Source organism: Protopterus annectens, chromosome 5.part0, assembly GCF_019279795.1.
Source record: "Protopterus annectens isolate FY-2018-M chromosome 5.part0, PAN1.0, whole genome shotgun sequence".
Classification (NCBI taxonomy): Eukaryota; Metazoa; Chordata; order Ceratodontiformes; family Protopteridae; genus Protopterus; species Protopterus annectens.
In genome coordinates this window covers 6,400,164-6,422,306 of record NC_056735.1, presented here as the reverse complement: position 1 = coordinate 6,422,306, position 22,143 = coordinate 6,400,164, and the positions used below count along the sequence as shown (strand labels likewise).

Genomic DNA, 22,143 nt, shown 5'->3' with positions numbered 1-22,143 from the left:
ATTGTCATGTGGAGTTGCAGTGTCTGGTAGCCTTAAAGACTTGGGCACACCACCTGAGTGACCTGAATTTGTTATGTTAGTGGAGGATACTGTCATGTGAGGAGCATGTCTGATGTTTGTACACAGCTTAGGCTTGAGTGTATTAGTAAAGTACCTAAGCAGACACTGAGGTGTTGGTAAGGTTTTTTGGTACCTCAGCATTTGTGTGCTTACTTCTTCATAGTAGAGAGTCTTCAGAACTGCAGAGGCAAGAGATGTCCATATCCAAGCAGGCATGAGGGTTTGCTTGTATCATTACTGGCATCCTTGCTATGAGGACATTTGATTGGCATAACCTTAGCCTCACTGTGGAGACCCACAGCACATTTTCCCCTGCAAGTGCATACTCCTTGTGCACCCTCTAATGAGGGCTACCACTAGATGGTGGCTTGGTTGTTAGAATTCCACTCATGAGCACCTATGCAGTGATGCCCTACCTCCAAGGGATTGTGACAGTATGCTTTCTGCTCCCCTAACCCTCCCCCTCAGGGTAGGCATTTTGCATGAATACTCTCCCCTTCTAATTCTGCCAAGCACCAAGACTTTAGTCAAACACTGTTGTGTGACTCATAGTCTTGGCTTTATTCCTGTATGCCAATGGAACTGGCTGTCTTATTAATAACTTTCTCATATTGTGGGATTTGTTATGGCAGCTAAGGATATGTGAGAGAGACTAAACAAAATATAAAAAAAAAACTGAGAAACTAGAAGCTCTTGTTTATGGATGTGGATAACAAGACATAAGTACTGAAAATGTTTTCGTCCCTCTAGTTTTATATACAGGTCATGCATTTTATTAACCAGAGGAGAGGAGGACAGTGATTAATAATGGGCTGAAGGATTTTATCTGTGAGGAGACGAAGGCAAGGGTTAAGTGGGGATAAAGCTGATCCTTCTAACAGAACAATATAGTAGGGCTACTCAGTTAATGCTCCTATACATAACTCAAGCAGAAAGCTATACTTCAAAGTGGAAAGGGGTGAAGATGTAGAGGAGAAATTCAAGAAATAAGGAGAGAGAGTGGGTTTTTGGATGCCAATCCTTAAGGAGACTCGCAGCAGCCATAAATAATATTAGATTCATAAAGTGGAATAAAATATTCTAAGAATTAAACCAAAATTACAATGGGGAAAGATTTTGGTGATAGTTATGACTGAAATTAGGGATACATAGAATAGGCAAAAGGGTGCTAGAATTTACTGTAGAAAACTGGCCAAAGGACCAAGGGATTGTCGGCAAATAACTAGAGAGGGAAAGGTAATATAATGGGAAGAGGCCAAGAAGACATTTGGACTGCAGTGTTTTCTGCATCTGGGATTGACAGAGAGTATAGGCAAAGTGAACAGGATAGGGGAATTCTAAGTGAAAGAACTGTTCTAGTAGAGTTTTTTGTTGAATCTGTAATGGAAGATGCCATTAAAAAGGATAATTAGTAGGGAATGTAAAATATTGCACAATTAGTATAGGAATCAATTAAAGGAAGTTAGAAAAGATTGGGAAGGGAGATTGGATAAGCAATTCATAAGAAATCCATAGCGGGGGACATGTGTATGACTCTGAAATATGCAACATAGTCTGGAAGATTTAGGATTTTTGCTTGGAAGTGTTTGCATAGATGTTTTATATACCACACAGACTCCAAAGAGTTGTCCTCCAGTTGATTACAAATATTAGAGGTGTGATAGGGAAGAAGGAGGTAACTGGAAACATATATTTTGGGTTTGTTGTGAGCTGACAGATGACAGACTTTAAAATCTCTACAGTGTACTCTGCCAGAAATACTGGGTGAGAAAATGGGTGTAACTAAGGGAATAATTCTTCTGAGCTGGGAGACAGGATCTGAATTGCCTTAAACATGGTAAGACCTTGTTAAGTTTAATTCCGGTAGCTGCCAAAAAAGCAATTTCTAGCAAATGGAACTCTGAGTCTAAACCAACTGTATTTGAAGTGTTGAATATTGTATCAGAGGTAAAATCACTGGAAGTGGGATATTAAGAAAAGGGTGGGAGTAAATTACATAGGAAAAAATAGAAATTGTGGAAACAATTCGTGTAGAATAATGTTTTGCAGGAGGTGTGAGATTTAAGGAAAGCGGGAATTGGTCAATTTATTTAATGCTAGACTGATAAATTATACAAAAGAGTGTACATGATGTATATTGTATGTAACTGGGAACATGTTAATATGTTTTGTTTTCTTTTATAAAAATGTATGTTTATTATGTGTTAAGTGATGATTCAATAAAAGTGGTTAAGTTACCATATTGTGTAAAAATGTCATAGCTGCGTGCTAATTTTTAATAAATATGCAGCAGAAGTCACATACCAAAATAAATGTCATGCATCTCGGATTTGTGTGAATTCTTAAATTAGAACAGTATGGTGTAACATTGTGTACTGTCATTGTACAGTTGTTTTACACAAACAGCAGAAACGAATAAAATGGCACAAATTTCATATGATAGGGTACCATGTCTTGGATTCATATTTGTCCCAAACAATACACACGCTGACTACTTGAAGCAATTAATCTCTTAAAGTACTTATTGGGTAGATCATAAAGAATATTCATAATGTCATTGCAGTTCCTAAGGGGATGAAGCTTCTAGGCACTAAACTGCAACTCTTATCAAGATCAGCTTTCACTCTGTTAAGCATAGAGAATGAGTATTTTGTTTTATCAAGTTAAGTAGAAGTGGAACAGTCTTATGATTGAAGTCCATTTGCCATGGTGCTGCCCGGTTGCCATTTGAATGGTCAAGTCAGCGACTAAGCTCTGTAAACTATTAGTCTCTTTACAAAAGGCCAGCCCTAAATCTTAATTGCTATTGTCTCACTTTGATGACGTGTGTTTCTGAACAGTGTGCTGTGTCTCTCTCTGCATTTATTTTGCTATAAGGGAGTGTTGGTATCACTTCTTTGTTATCTGATATTTAATAGCCTAGAGGGATTCCTCTTTACTTTAAGCGCTAGCCACAAAGTTTGAAAAATCATTTTATGCTCAACTCCTGAGAGACTTGCTTGGCTACAAACATCTGCATTACAAGCTGAAGCTAAGTGAAACTTGCAGTAGTGAATTTTAGTCTTTTGTTAAGTACAAACTTGCAGTTTTAAAAGTACTGTATTTTCATCTTTTTCTGTTTCCTAATTGTGTGTTTCTGAACAGTGTACTGTGTGTCTCACTGCAGTTAGTTCCCCACCCTCCCTGTTCCTGTGTTGGTGGCTCTGGAATTGCCCGCCCCTCCTGTAAAGTCTGTATTAGAACACTCCATCTGGGTCCATCTTATTTGCTCACTTAACCGAGTACAATGAGATCATATTCTGAGTCTAGTGTTCACTCTACGTAATAGAGAGAGAAGATTTGAGGCGGCCAGCCCACTTAGGTTCTTCCTTCCTCTCTCTTTGCACTTAAAAAAAATAAAAAATAATAATTTTGCACTTTATTCATTCACTCTTACTGTATTTATGTTTCCTCCTGCTTTATTTTGCTTTTCTTAAAATCTTAAAAGTACTCAATTTTATTTATTCTGCTGCATTATTACTGCTTGGTCATAGCCTGATTTAAATTGTAACTGTTATTCTAAGTCTTTTGGTTTAAACACTTGGACTTCATACAGGCTGTTTTACATTAAGAAGGTTTGTGGTCTGCACTGTTGTGGCAGGACAGATAGCTTACATCCTTCTAAGCTGGGAATTGCTGATTGAAGGCCCAGTGTCTGCTATTCTAAAAGTGTATTAGTTCTGGCTTAGGCACTTGGGCTTCAGGCCAGTTATTCTACATTAAGAAGGTTTGTGGTCTGCACTCTTGTGGGAGGAGAGGCTGGATTCTGCCCTTCAGAGCTGGAAATTTCTGGTCACAGGCTTATTGTTGTGAAAGCGCTTACCATTTTGTTCTCTCATTTGTTTTATTAAAACGTTATTGTGTGTTACCTCTGTGCACTATTTTTTCTATATTTGGACTTTTTTTGCACCTTGGTTTTACCCGCAGCCGTTTTTTTCTTGTTTTTATTGTGACTGTTATTTGAACTGTTTCTTTCTGAAATTGGTGCACCTTGTTGCTGTAGCATAGCCAGATTCAGGCCTGCTGAATCTAGATTTGTTTGTATAACTTGAGCACTGATCCAGGCCATCTTTTTTTGGAGAAGGTTCCCCTGCACCCTAGTAATTTACGCAGGGGTGTGCAGTTAGAACTTGTCTGATTGAAGACTGCTGGAACAGGGCTCAGTTTTGAGCTTTTTTCTGGTTAATTGGGCAACCTGCTTAAATCAGTTTGTTCGTTTTCTCTTGTTTTTTTATATAGATTTTATATGTATATATATATATATATATATATATATATATATATATATATATATATATATATATATATATAAAATAAATTGCACTTTATTCATCTGCTTTTACTGTATTTGTGTTTCTTCCTACTTTATTATTGGGGACATTGACTACAACTCTGATCTGCGATATATAACAATAAGTATACTTTTCTGTGCTTTTAAACTGTTTTTTTGAGTGTATCTGCTTTATTTTCTGAAAAAAAAAAATATATATATATATATATATATATATATATACATATATATATATATATATATATATACATACATATATATATACTTGTTTCCCACCTTTCTAAGCTAGTATAGTCCAGTTTTCAAGTTAGTGCTGAATTCAGGGCTGTGTTACAAATCTCTGTGTTTGCCCATACCTTGCTTGGATAGAAAGAAGTTTCTCTGTTCACCTGTGAGAGAGAGGAGCTTTGAGCAGCCTCTCTGTCCCTGGAGGAGTGGTTTCTGCCCAGAAATTAGTAGTTTATTGGCCATTTTGGGCTAAACGTGATCTCTTTCATTTCCCTAATACCATATTTGCCCGGTTTTGCACGTCGGGCAGCGCCGGTTAGCTAGGGTAAAACTATTCCCGGCTCCACAAAGCCTCCTTCAATTTTTCCCTTGGAACTCGACAAACTTTCAACTTAAGCCATTCAATTCTCAGCCCAGCACTTGCTCAAAACGTATAGCAAGCACCTGTAAACCCTATCACTAGACCCTCCTGTACTGTACAGTAGGACAAGTCTCTCTATTCGACCTTACCAGCCATCCAGTAAAACAGTTCACTGTACCTATCTAGGCATGTCCAAAGGGCAGTTTCAGGTGTACTCTCCAGTCCAACCAAAGTGGTTAGAAAATCCTTCTACATGGCCCAGCTAATCACAAAAGGGTTCGCATCCAGATCAAAAGAGGTCATTGTGCCCCTCTGCTCATCACTCATCAGACCCATCTTGGAGTACAATGCCCCATTTGGGATGTACCTTAGAAAACACCTGCAACAGCTGGAAAGACCACAGAAGTACCTCACCAAGAGGATCAATGGCTTCAAACAAATGCCCTATGCAGCTTGACTGAAGAAACTCCAGTTGTACTCTGTTGCATACTGCCTACACAGAGGTGATCTCTGCCTGACATACAAGGCCATGTCCAACCCAGAATTGATGGACATGCTCCACCTAACGAAAACCTTATCCCCTCTAGTTACACGCTGTAGGGATCTAAACCTCACCACAACAATAAATAGGATGTGCTGGAGGGATAGATTCCTGTCCCAGAGACTTCCCATGCTTTGGAACAAGATCCCAATCTACATTAGGCAGAGCTCTCCTCACTAACACTCTTCAAAAGAAACCTTGACGAGTGGATGAGAAACAGAAAGTGTACCTCGGGGATCACTTCAGGGTCTCTGCTGGACAGAGGCACAGGGAACTAATTTAAGGAGGCGGCGAAAGCCAACACATTCTGGCTAGGCTTATAAATGCCTGTGGGCAGATTGCCTAGTACCCACCTATGAACCTATAATGTCACTGTTGCCTTTTGAACCTCAGTATCTTAAATAAGACTTTTGGCATGTACTGCAACCAGTGTTCTCCCTTGTGCTTTCCTGGCTAAGTGGGGATCACCCTTTTTACCTATTTCCTCAGCAGTGTTGCACTCCTAACCTGACTACCATGTGCTGGTATCCTCAGCCAAAGTACTGTATGATTGTTTTTTTCAAATGTAGCAGTTTGGCATCCATCTACCTATCTGTGAAAATAAGTGCTTAGTTCTCAACCAAAGTCGTTGACACTGTCCTGTGTCTTCTCCCATGTTTCTTAATCCTTTGCCTATAAGTTTCAGTGGTTAGCTTAAAGCATTCACAGGGACAGTTTATTTGTTCGGGACAGTCAGTGTCACTCTTTTTTGCCAACTGCATGCATTTCCTTAACTGTGACTGGATGGGCTTAAAACACTCCTCTGTTTGTTTGGTGCTAAGTGCACACATGTTCAAATGCCAGAATAAAACTGTCCGAGTCCCTCTCCTTAAAGTGAAGATACAGTTCAGTGCAGACCTTGCTAATTACATTTGGGAGATATTTACTTAAAAGTGTTCTTTCAATCAATCCTCCTTTCAGTTGAGAAGTCTTTACTCTTCACCGGGTGGGTTTGGTATAATGGTTAAGGTTGGTATCATATAGATACAAGGTACAGGGTTTGATTCTGACCTCAGGTTAATGACTAAGGTTAAAAAAATGGCCTTTCAGGGTAGTTAGTCTGATATTCACCTACAAATCAGGCAGCATGGTAGTTTGGGGATGTGTTTAGCATAATTTATTTGACATTTGTTAACCGGGTTAGTCCAGCTGGGCCAGAGGCCCATTTTCAGTGGAGACCCAAGGAGAAAAGCTCCAAATACAGACAATTTAAGGTACATAAGATTTACATTCAAATAAAAAAGAAATTTGCAATACATAAACTATAGTTAAAAACATAACTCTAATACAAGATGAAAATGCTACAGTGAAGTATATATAGATATTTTTTTTAATGAAAGGATGAGCAGTAATGGACCTTGCATAGAGAGAGAATTTGATTATATGAATTAAGTAAATAGAGAGATGTATTTAGACCTAGGGAGGTAATAGTTACATTGTACATAAGGTGAAAGTAGTATGGAAAGGGTGCATTTTGTACCAAGACTGTGAGTAAAGGGAGGAGACTAAAGAGGTGGTATAGTAAATAGTCTGTGAAGTTGGGGTAACACAATAAGGTTAGGTAGAATTCATTAGTATAGTAGGTTAGGTGGGGTCATTACAGGGGCAAGACCTGGTGTTTAGTAAGTGAAGTTTAAGTTCCTTTTTGAAGTATTTAGTATGGGGAATAAATCTTATATGTGCAGGGAGATTGTTCCAGGCTTGTGCTATAGTGAATTTGTAAAGTAGATTACCAGTGTTTTTGTGTGGTTGGTAAACGTCAAGTAGTATCTGGCTAGAGGTGCGGAGAGTACGATTGGGGGTGTAAGAAGAGACCAGGGTGGAGAGGGAATGGCAGGAGGAAGGTTTGTGTAGTGCAGTGTGTGCGATTTGAAGCTAGGATTGAAGAAGTTGTTGGGGGAACTCTAGCCATTGGAGGGAGTTTATAGCAAGTCAGTGGTGGGAGTTGTAAAGAGAGTTAGTGACAAATGTAGCTGTTTTGTAGTATGTTGTAGTTTGGACAAGGTTGAAGATTATATGTTCGTTAGGATTGGGGCAGCATAGAGAAGGAAGGGGAGAAAGAAAGCATGTTTGGGAAAGTCTAGCTTTGGAAGTTAGAAATTTTTTTATTTTGATACAGTAGCCCAAGTTTTTGATTTTTTTTTAATACTTTTAAGGATATGTAAATTACACTTCATCATCAATTATGGTACCTAGGGGCTTAGTGTGGGGTTCAGGTTGAATGATTGTGTTATTAGAGGAAGCAATGATAAGGGTTGATTTGTGTTAACAGAGAGTGCGAGGGAGAAAAAACAGGAGTTTAGTTTTTTTGGGATTTAAGATGAGTTGATTATCGGGCAGCCACCTCTGAATGGATAGAAACGTGTCTTGGGTTTGAGCATGTAGTTCTGAGATGTTATCGGATATGGCAATGACAGTGGAATCGTCCGCATATTGAATTAGAGATCAGAGATGGACATGTTTGTGGAATTGTCCACGTATTGAATTAGAGAGGATTGATTACAGTCTGTATGTAATTTATTTGTGAAAATGTTAAAATAGGAGGGTACCCAGGATGGAACTTTGGGGAACACCGGATGTGACAGGAAGGGAGGGGGAGCAGAAGGAGAGCCATTTGACAAGACTGTAACCTATTTGAGAGGTAACTGGTGAACCAGGCCAGGCCAGGGAGGGAGCAGAGAGCTTGAGTTTAGCAAGTTTAGATAATAGGATTGGATGGCAGACCATGTCAAAGGCTTTGGAGAGGTCAAGGAAAAGACAGGATACAAGTTGGTTGTTTTCTCTGGCCTCAGCTACAGTATGAGTGAAAGACAAGAGGGTTGTAGCTGTGCTGTGGTTTGGCCGGAAGCCATATTGAGTGGGTGTGAGAAGGTTTTCCTGTAGAAGAAAGTTTAGCAGGTGAGTATTAATGCATTTTTCAAGTATTTTAGATAATGGGGAAAGGATGGCTATGGGTCTGTAGTTGAGTGGGTCAGTAGAATTCCCTCTTTTATGCAGCAGGATGGTAAAGAAGGCTTTCCAGATGTTAGGGGCAGTAGCTTCTTTAATGGATTTATTAATAAGCAGGGATACAGGGTAGGCTATGGATTCAGCAGCTAGTTTCCGGAAGATGGGTGGGAGATTATCACAGGAGTGTGAGCAGGATTTGAGTTTAAGTAGAAGTGATTTGATGTAGGCAGTGGGAACAGATTGAAAACTGAAGAGGTTTATGTTAAGTGGGTTGGATGAGGTAGGAGGGGTGTTTGGGTTGTGGTTAGTTTGAGTATGTTTTTGGACAGTTTCAATGAAGTATGAAGTGATTGTTGAAGGGTAGCGGTTTCAAGAGGGGTGTTATTTGGGAAAGGGGAGGGTGTGGACGGGGAACCTGGCTGGAGAATTTTATTGATGGCGGTCCAGAATTTACGTGGGTTTGATTTGTAGTTAATTTGGGGGGAGTTGTAGTAGGATTTTTTTATCAGACATGCTGCAAGTAGATTGGACATGCTAAAATTGGCCCTAGGCGTGAGTGAGTGAGTGAGTGTGTGTGTGTGTGCCTTCTATGGAAGGTTGGGAACTCGACACCGTAAAAGCTCCACTGCCAATCATGAGCGGACAAGGTGATCCGCTGTGGCGACCCCTAACCGGGAAAAGCCGAAAGAGAGAGAGAATCTATTTGTTTTTTGGCAAGGTTCCTGAGTTCTTTGTAGTTCTGTAGCAGGGCTGCTGTTTTGGTTTTAGCCCAGGCATTCCAAGCACTGTCTTCTGTGCATAAGAGTGCATGTTTCCTTAGAAAGGCAGGGGGCATAATTAGATTTGGTTCTAATTTTCCTGGGGGGGCGAGGGAGTTGAGAGTATCTTGGAAAATGCGGTTAAATTTTTGCACAGCTTCATTGAGGGGGAGGTGCCGGAGGAATGACCAGTCAGTGCTGGATAGTATGGAGTTTGAATAAGTTAGTATTAAAGTTACAGTTTACAGCAGTGTCTGTAAGTGAGAGATTTGTTTAGGTGGGCAGAGATTCGCTGGACGAAGGTGGGAAGATGATCACTTAAGGTGTCAGGTAAGGTACTTGGGGCTGTGATAGAGGTTAGGTGAGTTAGTAAGGATCCAGTTGATAGCTGGATTGGGAAAGAGGTTAAGTTTCTTGCCTCATAGACACACAAGGTACAGGGTTTGATTCTGATCTTGGGTTATTGGCTAGGCTTAAAATGGCCCTTTAGGGCAGTTAGCTAGTATTCAGCTGTGAACCTAAACTTCCTACTGGCTCATCATTTTGAATCCAGGTAACATCATACATATCAGACTTGTTTAAATAACCCTAAATTTCAAACCCATTTAAGGTAATATGGCTTTTGAGAGGAAAGAACTGTCTAATGAGCTCAAAGCTCTGCCAGTATGTGTGCATGTGGGATTTTTGTGTCTGTGTGATAGTTTACTTTTCAGAGCTCTGATGCATTTTTACTGAAAAAAATACTGGTTTTGTACAGATTCACAAATTTGCTACATCTGTACTGAAGAAACAACTGTAATTTTTGTTTAGTTTGCACAGTTTGTATGGGCAGAATCTAAACAGATTGCTCTTTTACTTGCATCCAGTTGGCCAATTTGTTTTGTGGCGCAGGTGCCAATCATCCCCAGGCTATGCAAGAGCCTTACAAACATTCTTTCCAACTTTGGGGTACTCCAGCTTCTCTCTACTTCATGGCAATAGCTGGGTGGTAGAAAGAGGCCCAACTTGCTGATATTACTGGGCAGGGTATCCTCTCTCCCCATGGAGCATTTGCATTCCCTGTGACAGATGTAGCGCACTCCAAGCTGAATTCCCCTCAGCTTCCTGTGTGACTGCATTCAGCAGCATGGAATTTTCTAGGCTGAAGCTCCAGGGGATGTAACACTTAGTGCTCCTTGTAGTTGTCATTAACCAGAGTTGCTTCCCTCCCTCCCACCTTAATGATGGGTGAGGTGGCAACCAGTGCTCACTCCCATCTACCCCCACCAGCTCTTTCATGTGCCGAAAGCACTGTTTAAACTCTAGTTGGGTGTGGCAGAGTCAGGGTTTTTCTCTCCTATCACCTGCTTAATTCAGTCTCACTGGCTGTGAACCAGAGCTTATTACACCACTCAGTGGTAATGTGGCATAAAAGTTCATGCGGATCAGGGCACCAGCCAGTCACAGGATGAGTGTGTGCGCACACACACACACACACACACACACACACACACACACATGTGCAGACAGTCTCACATGTCATCCACATCTTTGGCACATCTTTGGAAAGTGGAAGAAAACCTAAGCTCCTGGCAAGACCCCACATAGACACAGGGAAGACATGATTATTCTGCACAAAATGAACCACAGTTGAGAACCTAATTGGAGAACTAAATACTGTGAGGCAGCAAAACTATCTGCTGCACTGCTGTGCCATTCATTGATATGTTAATTGTATACTTTGCTGTTGTAACCCCAGGAGTCATCCATTCTATATGAACCAGGAGCATGAGGTTGATTTGGTAGTGGTAAGCTCCACTCCCAGAATAGGAAAATATGTGGCCCTGAGTTTTTGTAAATAAGCTTCTGTCAGCTTACATAGTTTTGATGGGAGTTCAGATTAGTTATTTAAAGGGGCTGCAGTGAGTCATCCTTTAAAGATTAGAAGTAGTTGTATAAACTTGAAACATTGTAAGGAGCAGTCCTGCATGCTGAGGGCAAACTCATCGAGTCTGTTTTGTTGCGTCGAACCTTCTTCCCTGAAGTTATTGAGTAAAGGGATGTGGAATAAATCCCCCACATGTAGATATGGCTTGCAATTACTTTATAACTTACTAGTATTAGGGCCATTTGAAAGGTAGAAAACCAAGTCGCATATCCTTGTCAGTTGCACACTGGGTACTGGACCTTCTGTTATTTACTTCTTTATTTAAATTTTTTTGAGGTCCCTACAGTTCTCCATCACCTACTTCCAAGGGCCTCTCCTCATTCACTGGGTCTTTCAAACCCAACTAGTCTCCCTCAGGCTCACTCTGACCCATTATAAGGCCAATGAGGAGATCAAAATACTCACATGCAGCATCAGTGTTGCCAAGTTGTATTATTTTGTTTATATATCTGTTCTCTCATCCTACTTTGTGCACCCATTTACTTCTTAGGGAAGGATGTACTATAGATTTACTGATGTAGCCTCTTATCTCTGTGGAGACTTGGCCCTAAAGACAGTGCAACAACGTTCTCTGGCCCGCATCAGGGATCAGTTGTGAAGTGCACTCCCCCCATCCCCAAGGATGAGAACATCCATCCTCCCTGTTTGTGCTATGTAGCATCCAAACTGTTAATCGAACTTTGGTCTTCGGGGTGTGCTGCCTTCTACTATTTTTGATCAAAGGGGGAATGACATGTATGTTTGGATTCATATTGATAGCAGCAACTGTTGGCATGATAACTAAATAATGAGTTGATTGCAGATTCAATTTAAATATAAGCATGGGCAGCTTGAATCCTTAAGTTGAGATCAGCAGATGTTTTTCTCTGTGAAATGGGTGGCATTTTATGTCCGTTGTTCCACTGTGATGTGTGGAAGGAAGCAAAAGAGACACTGTCATTGAGCTGGTGTCCAAGATCCTTCAGAGATGTATTCCCCAAAATGTGTATCACCCATCCACCCACACACACACACACTCTGACTTAACGGTCACATTGGAAGCACTGAATTGGTGTTATGATTATGCTGTTTACCCATTTTTCCAGAAATGCTGCTGGTCTGGGATATAAAGAATGCTTGTCTAAAGATGCATAAACTTCTTTCTTTTTTGTAGTCTGTAGTTGCACTCAGGTTTACACAGCCTGCAGTGTATGGTACTGCACAATCCTGGTGGTAGTAGTGATATAACTGGTTTAGTGTGATTATAGGGGGGTCCTGCAGTCCATCGCTGGCATGATGTTACCCAACTTATTATTTTCTAATTTGTTCAGAAAAGTAGTGTGAACTGGTGGTTGATAGACGTGTTCAGTTTTTTCATGTGCTGCTGAAATTGCCATAGTAGGATACTGCAAACAAATGTATGACTTCTGAAGTTAGTAGTGAGATTTGGTTGTTTAGAGGAACATGGAAGTGAAAGAGAGGCGCATCCTTAAGTTTTGTGCATTTAAGTATCACAAACTGATGAATCATGGTTAAAAGGTACTGTTTTTTATTTTACCTTTGTATAATCTGCATAATATGTAACTGTCCATCTATAGACAGATATAATTTATGCAGCATTTTAATTATTTTTGTGGTTTATATTTTGCAGTGTAGTTTATTTTCATATTTGTTTTTGCAACTTCAACTGATGTCAGTTGTGCATACCTTTCCACCTTGGTCTTACTCTCGTATGCATGTGCATATATCATTATTTTGCTTAATGTTTCCAGGAGCTTGATGGATTGCTAGAGATCAATAAAATGACCCATAGACTACTCTGCCGATTCCTGACCTTGGACAGTTTTGATGCCATGTTCCGTGAAGCTAATCACAATGTGTCAGCACCTTATGGGAGAATCACGCTTCATGTTTTCTGGGAACTCAACTATGACTTCCTGCCAAACTACTGTTACAATGCATCTACCAAGAGGTAGGCAGCATGTATTTGTATTGTATATTAAATAGTTATATTCTCATTCTAGTATTCCTTTTTTGTTACGCAGACTTAGAATGAATATTGAAGGCATTCTGGGATATGGTAGTGGTAATTTGCTTACATTACATTGTCATTTCTGATGACCTGTTACTACTTTTCCACACATTATTGGTCTCCTGAATTGCTCATATATGCATTTATTTTATTTTATTTTATTTGCAGTTGGTTTACCAGGATAGTCCATTGGGCCAAAATAAACTCGTTTTCAATGGAGTCCTGGGGAGAAAAGCTCCATAACAATTTCAATACAGTAGGTTATTAATGATAGTTATACAATGCAAAAAGTTCAAGCAAATAATTACAAAATAGTTCAGCATACATTAGAAATTCTGTATACTTATGATGGATCATATAGATGATACAGACTAACTAAGTAATATTACAAAGTAATACTGGAAGTAAATTCATATTACAATGCATAAACTTAAGAAGTGCAGTCTAGTACATTATATCAGACTAGTACATTTTTGTAAATTCCATAGGAAACAGAGTGTGAGTGTTAGGGAAAAAAGGAAAAATTACTGGAGAAGCAGTGGAAGGATGGAAGATGAGGTAGCCAGAGTTAATTATTTGGGGTGGGAGTAAGAGCATTCCCACTGGGACGCTAGGTGCGAATGAAGAGATCTTTTGAAAATCAAATGGTTAGGGATTGTGCGAATGGAAGGTGGAAGGGAGTTCCAGAGGCGAGCTGGGCCATAGGATAGTAGGTTTTTTCCAGGGGGATGAATTGGTTTATGCACTTCTAATAGATTTTGATTATGAGACCTTAATACTCTATTTGGCAGATGCATTTTAAAGGCAGAAGAAAGTGAGGGACAAAGGGAGGGGTTGAGAATGAGTTTGTGGGCGAGAGTTAATTGTGTGTAGGTTAGATGATTAGGTAGCTCTAGCCATTTTAGTTTTTGGAGAGAGACAGTGGTGGGTTGATGACTTATGGCTAGTAGCAAACTTGGCAATTTTGTTGTAGCAGGAGGAGAGTTGTTTTTTTACAGAGGACTGTAGATTAGTTAGGAGTGGAGCTCCATAGAGAAGGGAGGGGATGAGAAAGGAAGTAGAGAGAGTGATTTTAGTGGCAGGTGTAAGGTAATGATTTTGTCGGTAGAGCATACCTAGATGTTCTTCATCTCACATTGCTGCAGTCCTTACATATGGGTAGTCCGCTGTCCTCGGTCGGCCCGAATACCAAAGTATTAGGCTGACGTCGGTCAAGGTGCTTAAAACTGACATCAGGACATCAGGGTACAAAAGCGCATGACCGACGTCATTTCCTCAGTCTTTTTTGCCGCATGGTCCGATGCAGAAGCAGCGTTGCAAGTGCCGTTCGGCGTTCTGAAATTTTAATTGAGTTTCAGACCAAATCCAAGTTGGCTAAGTACCCGTTAGAATATTTTGTTTTTCTTGCCTCAGTGTTTTACGGATGTCAGAAAAAGTGAATAACTGTATTTCTTGTGGGAAACAGATACCGCATAGGGATTATCATTCTTTGTGTATTCCTTGTTTGGGGCCTGAGCACGACGTTGTTGGGTGTCGCTTTTGTGCTAGGTTCAATAAGCGCACTATTAAGCGGAGGTTAGATTGTGCTAGGCTGGTCTTTGGGAAGCGGTGCAATTATAATATGCCGTCGGATTCTCCGGCGCCTGCTTCTGCGAAGAAGCGCAAAGACAAAGCAGTTAAACCCAGGCAAGATGAGTCGTCCATTCCGGACGCCGGTTCTTTAGAGGCTTCAGTGGAACCGGTGATTCCGACGGAGACCTCTCTGGAGTCTCAGGGGGAGACTTTGATTTTGCAGGAGGTGGTCTCTCAGGAGGCAGGTCAGGCTGAAGGGGCTTCTCAAGTTACTGTAATCCCCTCCCTTCCTAGGGTGGTTAGGCCTTCTCCTTCTGTTTCCAAGGCTTCTCCCAGAGGCAGGCCAGTTTCAGCTTCTGTTGGTGTCACTCCTAGTTCAGCAGGGTCTGTGCCTAAGAAGCACATGCTTAAAATGGCAGAAGATTTGATTACTCTGATTAGAGGTTCTTTGCCCCCTCCTGATAAGAGGCCTAGGGTGGAGCCAGAGTTGGGAAGTTTTGAGCAGGCTTCGGATGTTTCAGAGTCTTCAGCTGAAGACTTGCAGGAGTACTCTCCTTATTCTGATTCTGATGCAGATGATTCCACTCCTTCTGCTTCTCCTCCAGAGGATTTTTCTTTTCAGAGACACTTCATTCTATGAGGGAACATTTTAAGTGGGAAGGTCAGGACTTCTCTGATTCTAGGAAAAGGCTTAGGAGTTTTGCTGTTACCCCAGCATAGGCCCTTGGCTATACCCCTGTTCTGGATGTTGTGGAAGATGTGTTTGCAGAGGCTTCACTTAATCCTGATTCTCTGCCTCCTGCTCCTGTTAAACCGGATAGGTATTACAGGGTGCCTGAGGCTCATAAATATCTTTATAAGAGTCCTAGGGCGGACCCAGAAACTATTAGTCAGGGACCTAAGGGTGTCAAGGCCTCTGTTGTAAAAAATCCGGTTCCTTTAGATAAAGAAGCCAGAGCTTTGGATAGATGGGGAAAGAAGGTCTATACATCTTCAACCTTAGCTATGAGGGCTTTGAATTGCCAGTTTCATATGTTGAAATATCAAAACTTTCTTCTTTCTCAATTGAAGGCTAAGGTGGATGCTCTGGCAGAAGGCATTGAGTGTAAAGAATTGCAAGATTTGGTGCATGTCTCTGAACAGGTGGGTAAGCATTCATTACAGTGTGGTTTTGATGCTGTGCAGGCCTCGTCTAGGGTGGCTGCCACTGGCTCAGTTCTTCGCAGACACGCCTGGCTGAAGGATCAGAATTTATCTGACCATGTTAAGACAAGGATTTTGGATGCTCCTTTGCAGTCTGATGTGTTGTTTGGTTCACCTGTGGAGTCAGTCTTGAAGAAAATGGAAGACAAGGCTAAGTCTATGCAGGCTGTTAAAGATTTTTGCAAGTTCAGCCTCCAAGTTTAGTAGGAATTGGCCTGCTAAGGGGTGGGCGTATCCTTCTTATGATTCTCAGTGTAGGGGTAGATCTAGGCGTGGTAGGGGCAGAGCTCAGAGTTCTTTCAGGCCTAGAACAGGGAGTTCACCTGCACAATCTTCGGTGAGGGCAGGGGCCAGTCCTTTCGTAAACAGGCCCAATGACCTACTTTTCAGCTGCCAGATCCTTCTTGCCTGGCAGCACCTTTGGGAGGAAGGTTAGCACTCTTCAAGGAAAATTGGATGTTGATTACCCAAGACAAATGGGTATTGGATATCATACACCAGGGTTACAAGTTTTATTTCCATACCTTGCCTCCTTTCAAAGGCATGCCGGACGTTCCTCCTCAGCAAAGACTAGGGGCTCGCAAACAAATTTCTCTACTACTTCAAATAGGGGCCATACAACCGGTCCCTCTGCCAGAAGTGGGCCTAGGATTTTATTCTCGCCTGTTTCTAGTACCAAAGAAAGGAAACACGTGGAGACCAATTTTGGATTTATCTATCCTCAACACATATCTGGACATTCCCAAGTTCAAAATGTTGACGTTACAACAGCTTTTACCTCTGCTGGGCAAAGATCACTGGATGGTGACTCTGGATCTAAAGGAGGCTTACCTTCATGTTCCTATCAGGCCCAGTTGCAGGAAGTATCTGCGTTTTCGGGCTGGGACTTCACATTATCAGTTCTCTGCATTGCCCTTTGGCTTATCTACTGTGCCCAGAGTGTTCACGAAGGTTCTGGCTCCAGTGGTAGCTTTCTTCAGGCTAAGAGGAATACAGATCTATCCTTATTTGGACGATTGCCTGATTCTGGCCCAAGAAAAGGACGAACTTCTTCTTCATTTACAGTACGTGATGGCAGTGTTAAGATGCCTGGGGTATTCTGTGAACGAAATAAAGTCCAGTCTAGTACCCTCTCAGGACATGTGCTTTCTGGGTGTGAGACTGAATACAGCATCCCAGATGGCCTTTTTGACCCCGGACAAACAAAAGAATCTTCCTCTTTATTTCCACCAGTTGTCTCGTCAGTCCAGGCTGACTGCAAGGACAGTCCTTCAAGCCTTGGGGTTCATGGCATCTTGTATTCTGGTACTTCCCAATGCCAAATTGCATATGAGGAAGCTACAATGGTATCTCAAGAATGTATGGACACAGCACTGCCAAGATTTGGACACTGTCATTCAGATAATACCTTGCATTCAAAAGGAATTTTTGTGGTGGGCTCAGGAATGTCACCTAAACAAGGGACTCTCTGTGACCCGGCCAGAGGCGAGTCAGATTTTAACGACAGATGCCTCAGACAAAGCTTGGGGAGCTCATCTAAATGGAAAATGGGTACAAGACCGTGGCCTGCCAGACTTCAACATCTACATATCAACTTGAAGGAGATGTTAGCAGATCAATTTGCATTGATAGCTTTCAAGGATTTACTTCTTCCAGGGCAGGTGTTGATTCAAATAGACAACACAACTGTCATGTGGTACATCATCATGCAAGGGGCATTCCTATCCTCTATGCAGACAAGCAATGATTTTGTGGGAGACTGCTCTCAGTTTACAGCTAAATCTTCAGGCAAGGTTTCTGCCAGGAGCACAGAACTCCTTAGCAGATGTGTTGAGCAGACAAATTATGGATCCCCACGGTGGAAATTGGATCCTCATGTATTTCAGAGATTGACAGTGTTATGGGGAACTCCAGACATAGATCTGTTAAGCTTCTCCACTAAATTACCAGCTGCCAAAGTTTTGCACAAAAGGTTTCATCCCACAGCTTGGAAAGTGGATGCTCTCTCATTCAATTGGAGCAATCTTCACGTGTATGCCTTTCCACCTCTGCCTCTCCTCCCAAAGGTACTGCTGAAGGTCAGACAGGACAAGCCAAACATGATTTTAATAGCTCCAGATTGGCCTCGACAGCACTGGTACCCATTACTGAGAAGTCTGGTACAGGAGCCTCCATGGCCCTTGCCTTCGATTCCTCACCTGCTGTCTCAGGAGAACAGTCATTTACTCAATGTCAAACTTCATTCTCTACATCTGACAGCCTGGCATATTCTGTTTTAAACCCTGGAGGGTCTCAGCTTCCACAGCAAGTTTTGAATGTTATTTTAGAGGCCAGAAGGCCTAGTACAAGGAAAGTTTACGCAGATAAATGGAGGAGATTTTTATTTTGGAGTACAGCAAAGGATTTTGATGTTTCTAAACCTAATTTAAGTGTTGCACTGCAATACCTTACTGAGTTATTGGACAAAGGTTTGTCCTTCTCCTCTATAAAGGTTCATGCTGCAGCAATTTCTGCTCACTATGACTGTGACCCACCATTATTTTCTCAGCCATTGTTTAAGCAATTCCTTAGAGGGGCAAAGAATATAAGACCCCCACGTAGAGCTCCTACTCCTGCTTGGGATCTCAATTTTGTGTTGGAGAAACTCACTCTACAACCTTTTGAGCCTGCAGCATCGGCAGAGTTGAAATATTTATCATGGAAGACTGCTTTTTTGTTGGCCATTACCTCTGCGAGAAGGGTTTCTGAATTGCAGGCCCTTATGGCAGTTGAGCCTTTCTTAATTTTCCACAAGGATAGGGTGTCTTTGCGTACTAACCCTTCTTTTATGCCTAAAGTGGTTTCTAGTGTGGCTTTAAACCAATCTATTCATTTGCCTACTTTTATGCAAACCCCAAAATAAAGGGAAAGGATTTTGCACACTTTGGATATACACAGACAGTTGCGATATTATTTGAGCAGAACTAAAGGGTTCAGGCAGTCTCAGCAGTTGTTTGTTTCTTTTGCTTTGGGTTCTCAGGGCAAACCTGTTTCAAAACAAACTATTTCTAAGTGGATTGGTTTTGTATTGCTTTCTGTTATTCCCATCATGGTAAGGAGATTCCAGCTGGGATTAGGCCTCATTCCACTAGGGCTACTGCCACTTCTACAGCTTTTGTAAGGGGGGTGGCTACTAAAGATATTTTGGAAGCAGCTACTTGGAGTTCAGTGCATACTTTCTCTAAGCATTACCACCTTCCACTTTACTCTAAATCTAGGGCTGGATTTGCCACTGCAATTTTACAGGGCATGTTGGCAGCTCCTAATGCGTTATAGTTTTGCCATCCTCCCTTACCTCTGCTTTGGGATTCTACCCATATGTAAGGACTGCAGCAATGTGAGATGAAGAACATAGTACAGTTTTGTACCTACCATAAATGTAGATGTTCAAGATCCACATTGCTGCAGTCAACCCTCCCTCCTTCCCTCTGTTGTTGAAGGTGGTGGTGTGGTTTGTGTTGTACATATTGTAAATATGGTTAGTGCACGGGTGGTTGGTTAGGTTTTGCTGGTTTTTGGCTTTGGCCTTTCTTGTTAGGGCCTTCTGACATCTGGGGCAAGAAAAGACTGAGGAAATGGCGTCGGTCATGCGCTTTTGTACCCTGACGTCCTGATGTCAGTTTTAAGCGCCTTGACCGACGTCAGCCTAATACTTTGGTATTCGGGCCGACCGAGGACAGCGGACTACCCATATGTAAGGACTGCAGCAATGTGGATCTTCGAACATCTACATTTATGGTAGGTACAAAACTGTACTTTTTTGGTGGGGTTTTTTGATATTTAGTTGTATGTGGGAGTTGAATTTTAGTTGGTTATCAATTTGGATCCCAAGTAACTTGGTATCTGTCACCAGTTCTAGATGTGTGTTATTTTGACTCATAATTGAGAATGTATTCATACTGAAAGGAGTGGCTTTAGTGGGGGTAAATACCATTAATTTGGTTTTAGAAGCATTGAGAGCTAGGTGATTATCTTTCATCCATTGCTCAGTGGTTGAAAAGGCATCTTGTGTAAGTTTTAGAAGTGTGGGAATGGATGAGGCAGAGCAGATAATAGTTGAATCATCTGCATACTGGATGATATTTGAGAATGGGATAGATTTGTGGAAATCATTTATAAATATATTGAAGAGAAGGGGACCCAGTATGGAGCCTTGTGGAAATCCAGTAAGGGTATTAAGAAATGAGGAGGTGGCTTTCTTCCATTTTACTGCTTGATATCTATTGGATAAGTAGCTGGAGAACCAAGTCAAAGAGGAAGGACCTAGGTTAAGTTCAGAAAGTTTAGTTAAAAGCAGGCTATGTGAGATGGTGTCAAATGCCTTGGAGAGGTCAAGAAGTAGGGTAGATACAATTTGGCCAGAGTCACGGGCTTTGTTTACAGTTTCAAGGAAGGAGAGGAGGGCTGTCATGGTGCTATGATGTGGTCTTTATCCATGTTGTGAGTGAGTTAGGAGGTTATTATCTAAGAGATGTGGTAGGAGTTGAAGTTGGACACACTTTTCTAAGAGTTTAGAAATGGGAGACAGGATAGCGATTGGGCGGAAATTGGTTACATTGTTATTGTTGCCACCTTTATGTAAGGGTATGATAAAGGCCTGTTTCCAGATTTTGAGGTACTATACATTCTTGTATAGAGCGATTAATTAGAATGCTAATGGGGTAGGCAATTGCATCAGCAGCTATACTGAGAAAGTAAGAAGGGATGTTATCAGGAGCGTTTGTACATGGCTTTAGTTTCCTAAGGAGTTTCTTTATAGTAGAAGTGGGAATTGGTTTTAGTGAGAATAGAGGAGAGTGGGAAAAGTGGGTGTTAGTGGGTAGTGAAGATGATGAGAAAGTTTGAGATGGAGACGAGGTAGGTAGTATATAGAGTTAGTTGATGGGAATGAGGGACATGTAGTAGTGCAGGGTAGAGTGTTGCTAGTGGAGAGTGGGGGTATGTTGGAGAATGTGGTGGTGGTAGAGAATGAGGAGGTTAATTTAGAAATAGATTCAATGAAAAAAGAGTTAAATTGGGTAGCTAAATCTGAATCTGGAATATTTGGGTCTGGGGAAGGGGTATCTGATTTGCTGGGGTTAAGAAGGGTAGAAATACCTTTCCAGAATTTCTGAGGATTTGTTTTATTATTGTTTTGGAGTGTCGAAAAGTAGTTTTGACGATCAGAGATAATGAGTTTTTTAACTTTATTTCGAAGTGTTTAATATTCGTTATGAAGTAATGGGGTTCTGTTTTCATAGGTTCATAGGTTCATACTAGGCTATCTGCCCAAGGGCATTTATAAGCCTAGCCCATAGTTATGTGGCTTTCGCCACCCCTTTAGTTTGAATAAAAACTATGCATATCATTTTGCTGTGCCTCTGTCAAGCAGTGACACTGAAGTAATCCCTGGGGTATATCTGCAATCTCCCATCCATTGGTCAAGATTCCTCTTGAACAAGGCCAGAGAGGTGCTCTGCCTCACATGTGCAGGGATTTTGTACCACAGCATAGGGAGTCTCTGGGTGATGAATCTGTCCCTCCAGCACGTTCTATTTATAACCGTGTCAAGGTTTAAGTCTCCGCCCTTGTGGTTCTGAGGGATCTAGATTTTTGAGGTGAAGCATATTCATCAAATCTGGGTTTGACATGCCCTTATATGTCAGGCACAGGTCACCTCTGAGCAAGCGGTATGAGACTGAAGAGAGCTGGAGTTCTTTCAGTCGGGCAGCACAAGACATATTTTGAGACCCTTTATCCTTTTGGTGAGGAACTTTTGGGGCCTTTCAAGCTGCAGCAGGTGTCTGGTCAGATACATTCCGAGCAGGGCATTGTACTCAATCATAGGTCTAATGAGTGATGAGTACAGGGGCGATGACCTCCTTGATCTAGATGTGAATCCCTTCATGATCAGGTGGGCGATATAGAAGGTTTTCCTAACTACTTTAGCAACATGAGTGTCAAGCGAAGGCTACGGTCAACCTGGGTCCCCAGATCCCTGATGACTTTTCTGTGCTCAGTAGATTGCCACCTATATGGTAGCTAGGGGTAACCTTGTTTTCGAAGGGTATGACTATGCATTTTTTGGCGTTTAACTTCAGGCCATGGCACTGGCACCAGTTATCCGTTTCTGTGAGGCCCTTCTG

At 41.5% G+C, this 22,143-nt stretch overlaps 1 protein-coding gene across 1 annotated transcript in view; it reads left to right on the top strand.

Moving 5' to 3' along the window:
- The window catches only part of CYFIP1 (cytoplasmic FMR1 interacting protein 1), a 2,370,671-nt gene that overhangs the window by 1,563,789 nt on the left and 784,739 nt on the right, over positions 1–22,143 (top strand). The window contains exon 21 of the mRNA XM_044072062.1: positions 12,945–13,144. Coding sequence (XP_043927997.1) covers positions 12,945–13,144 — 200 coding nt within the window. The remainder of the gene's footprint in view (positions 1–12,944; positions 13,145–22,143) is intronic.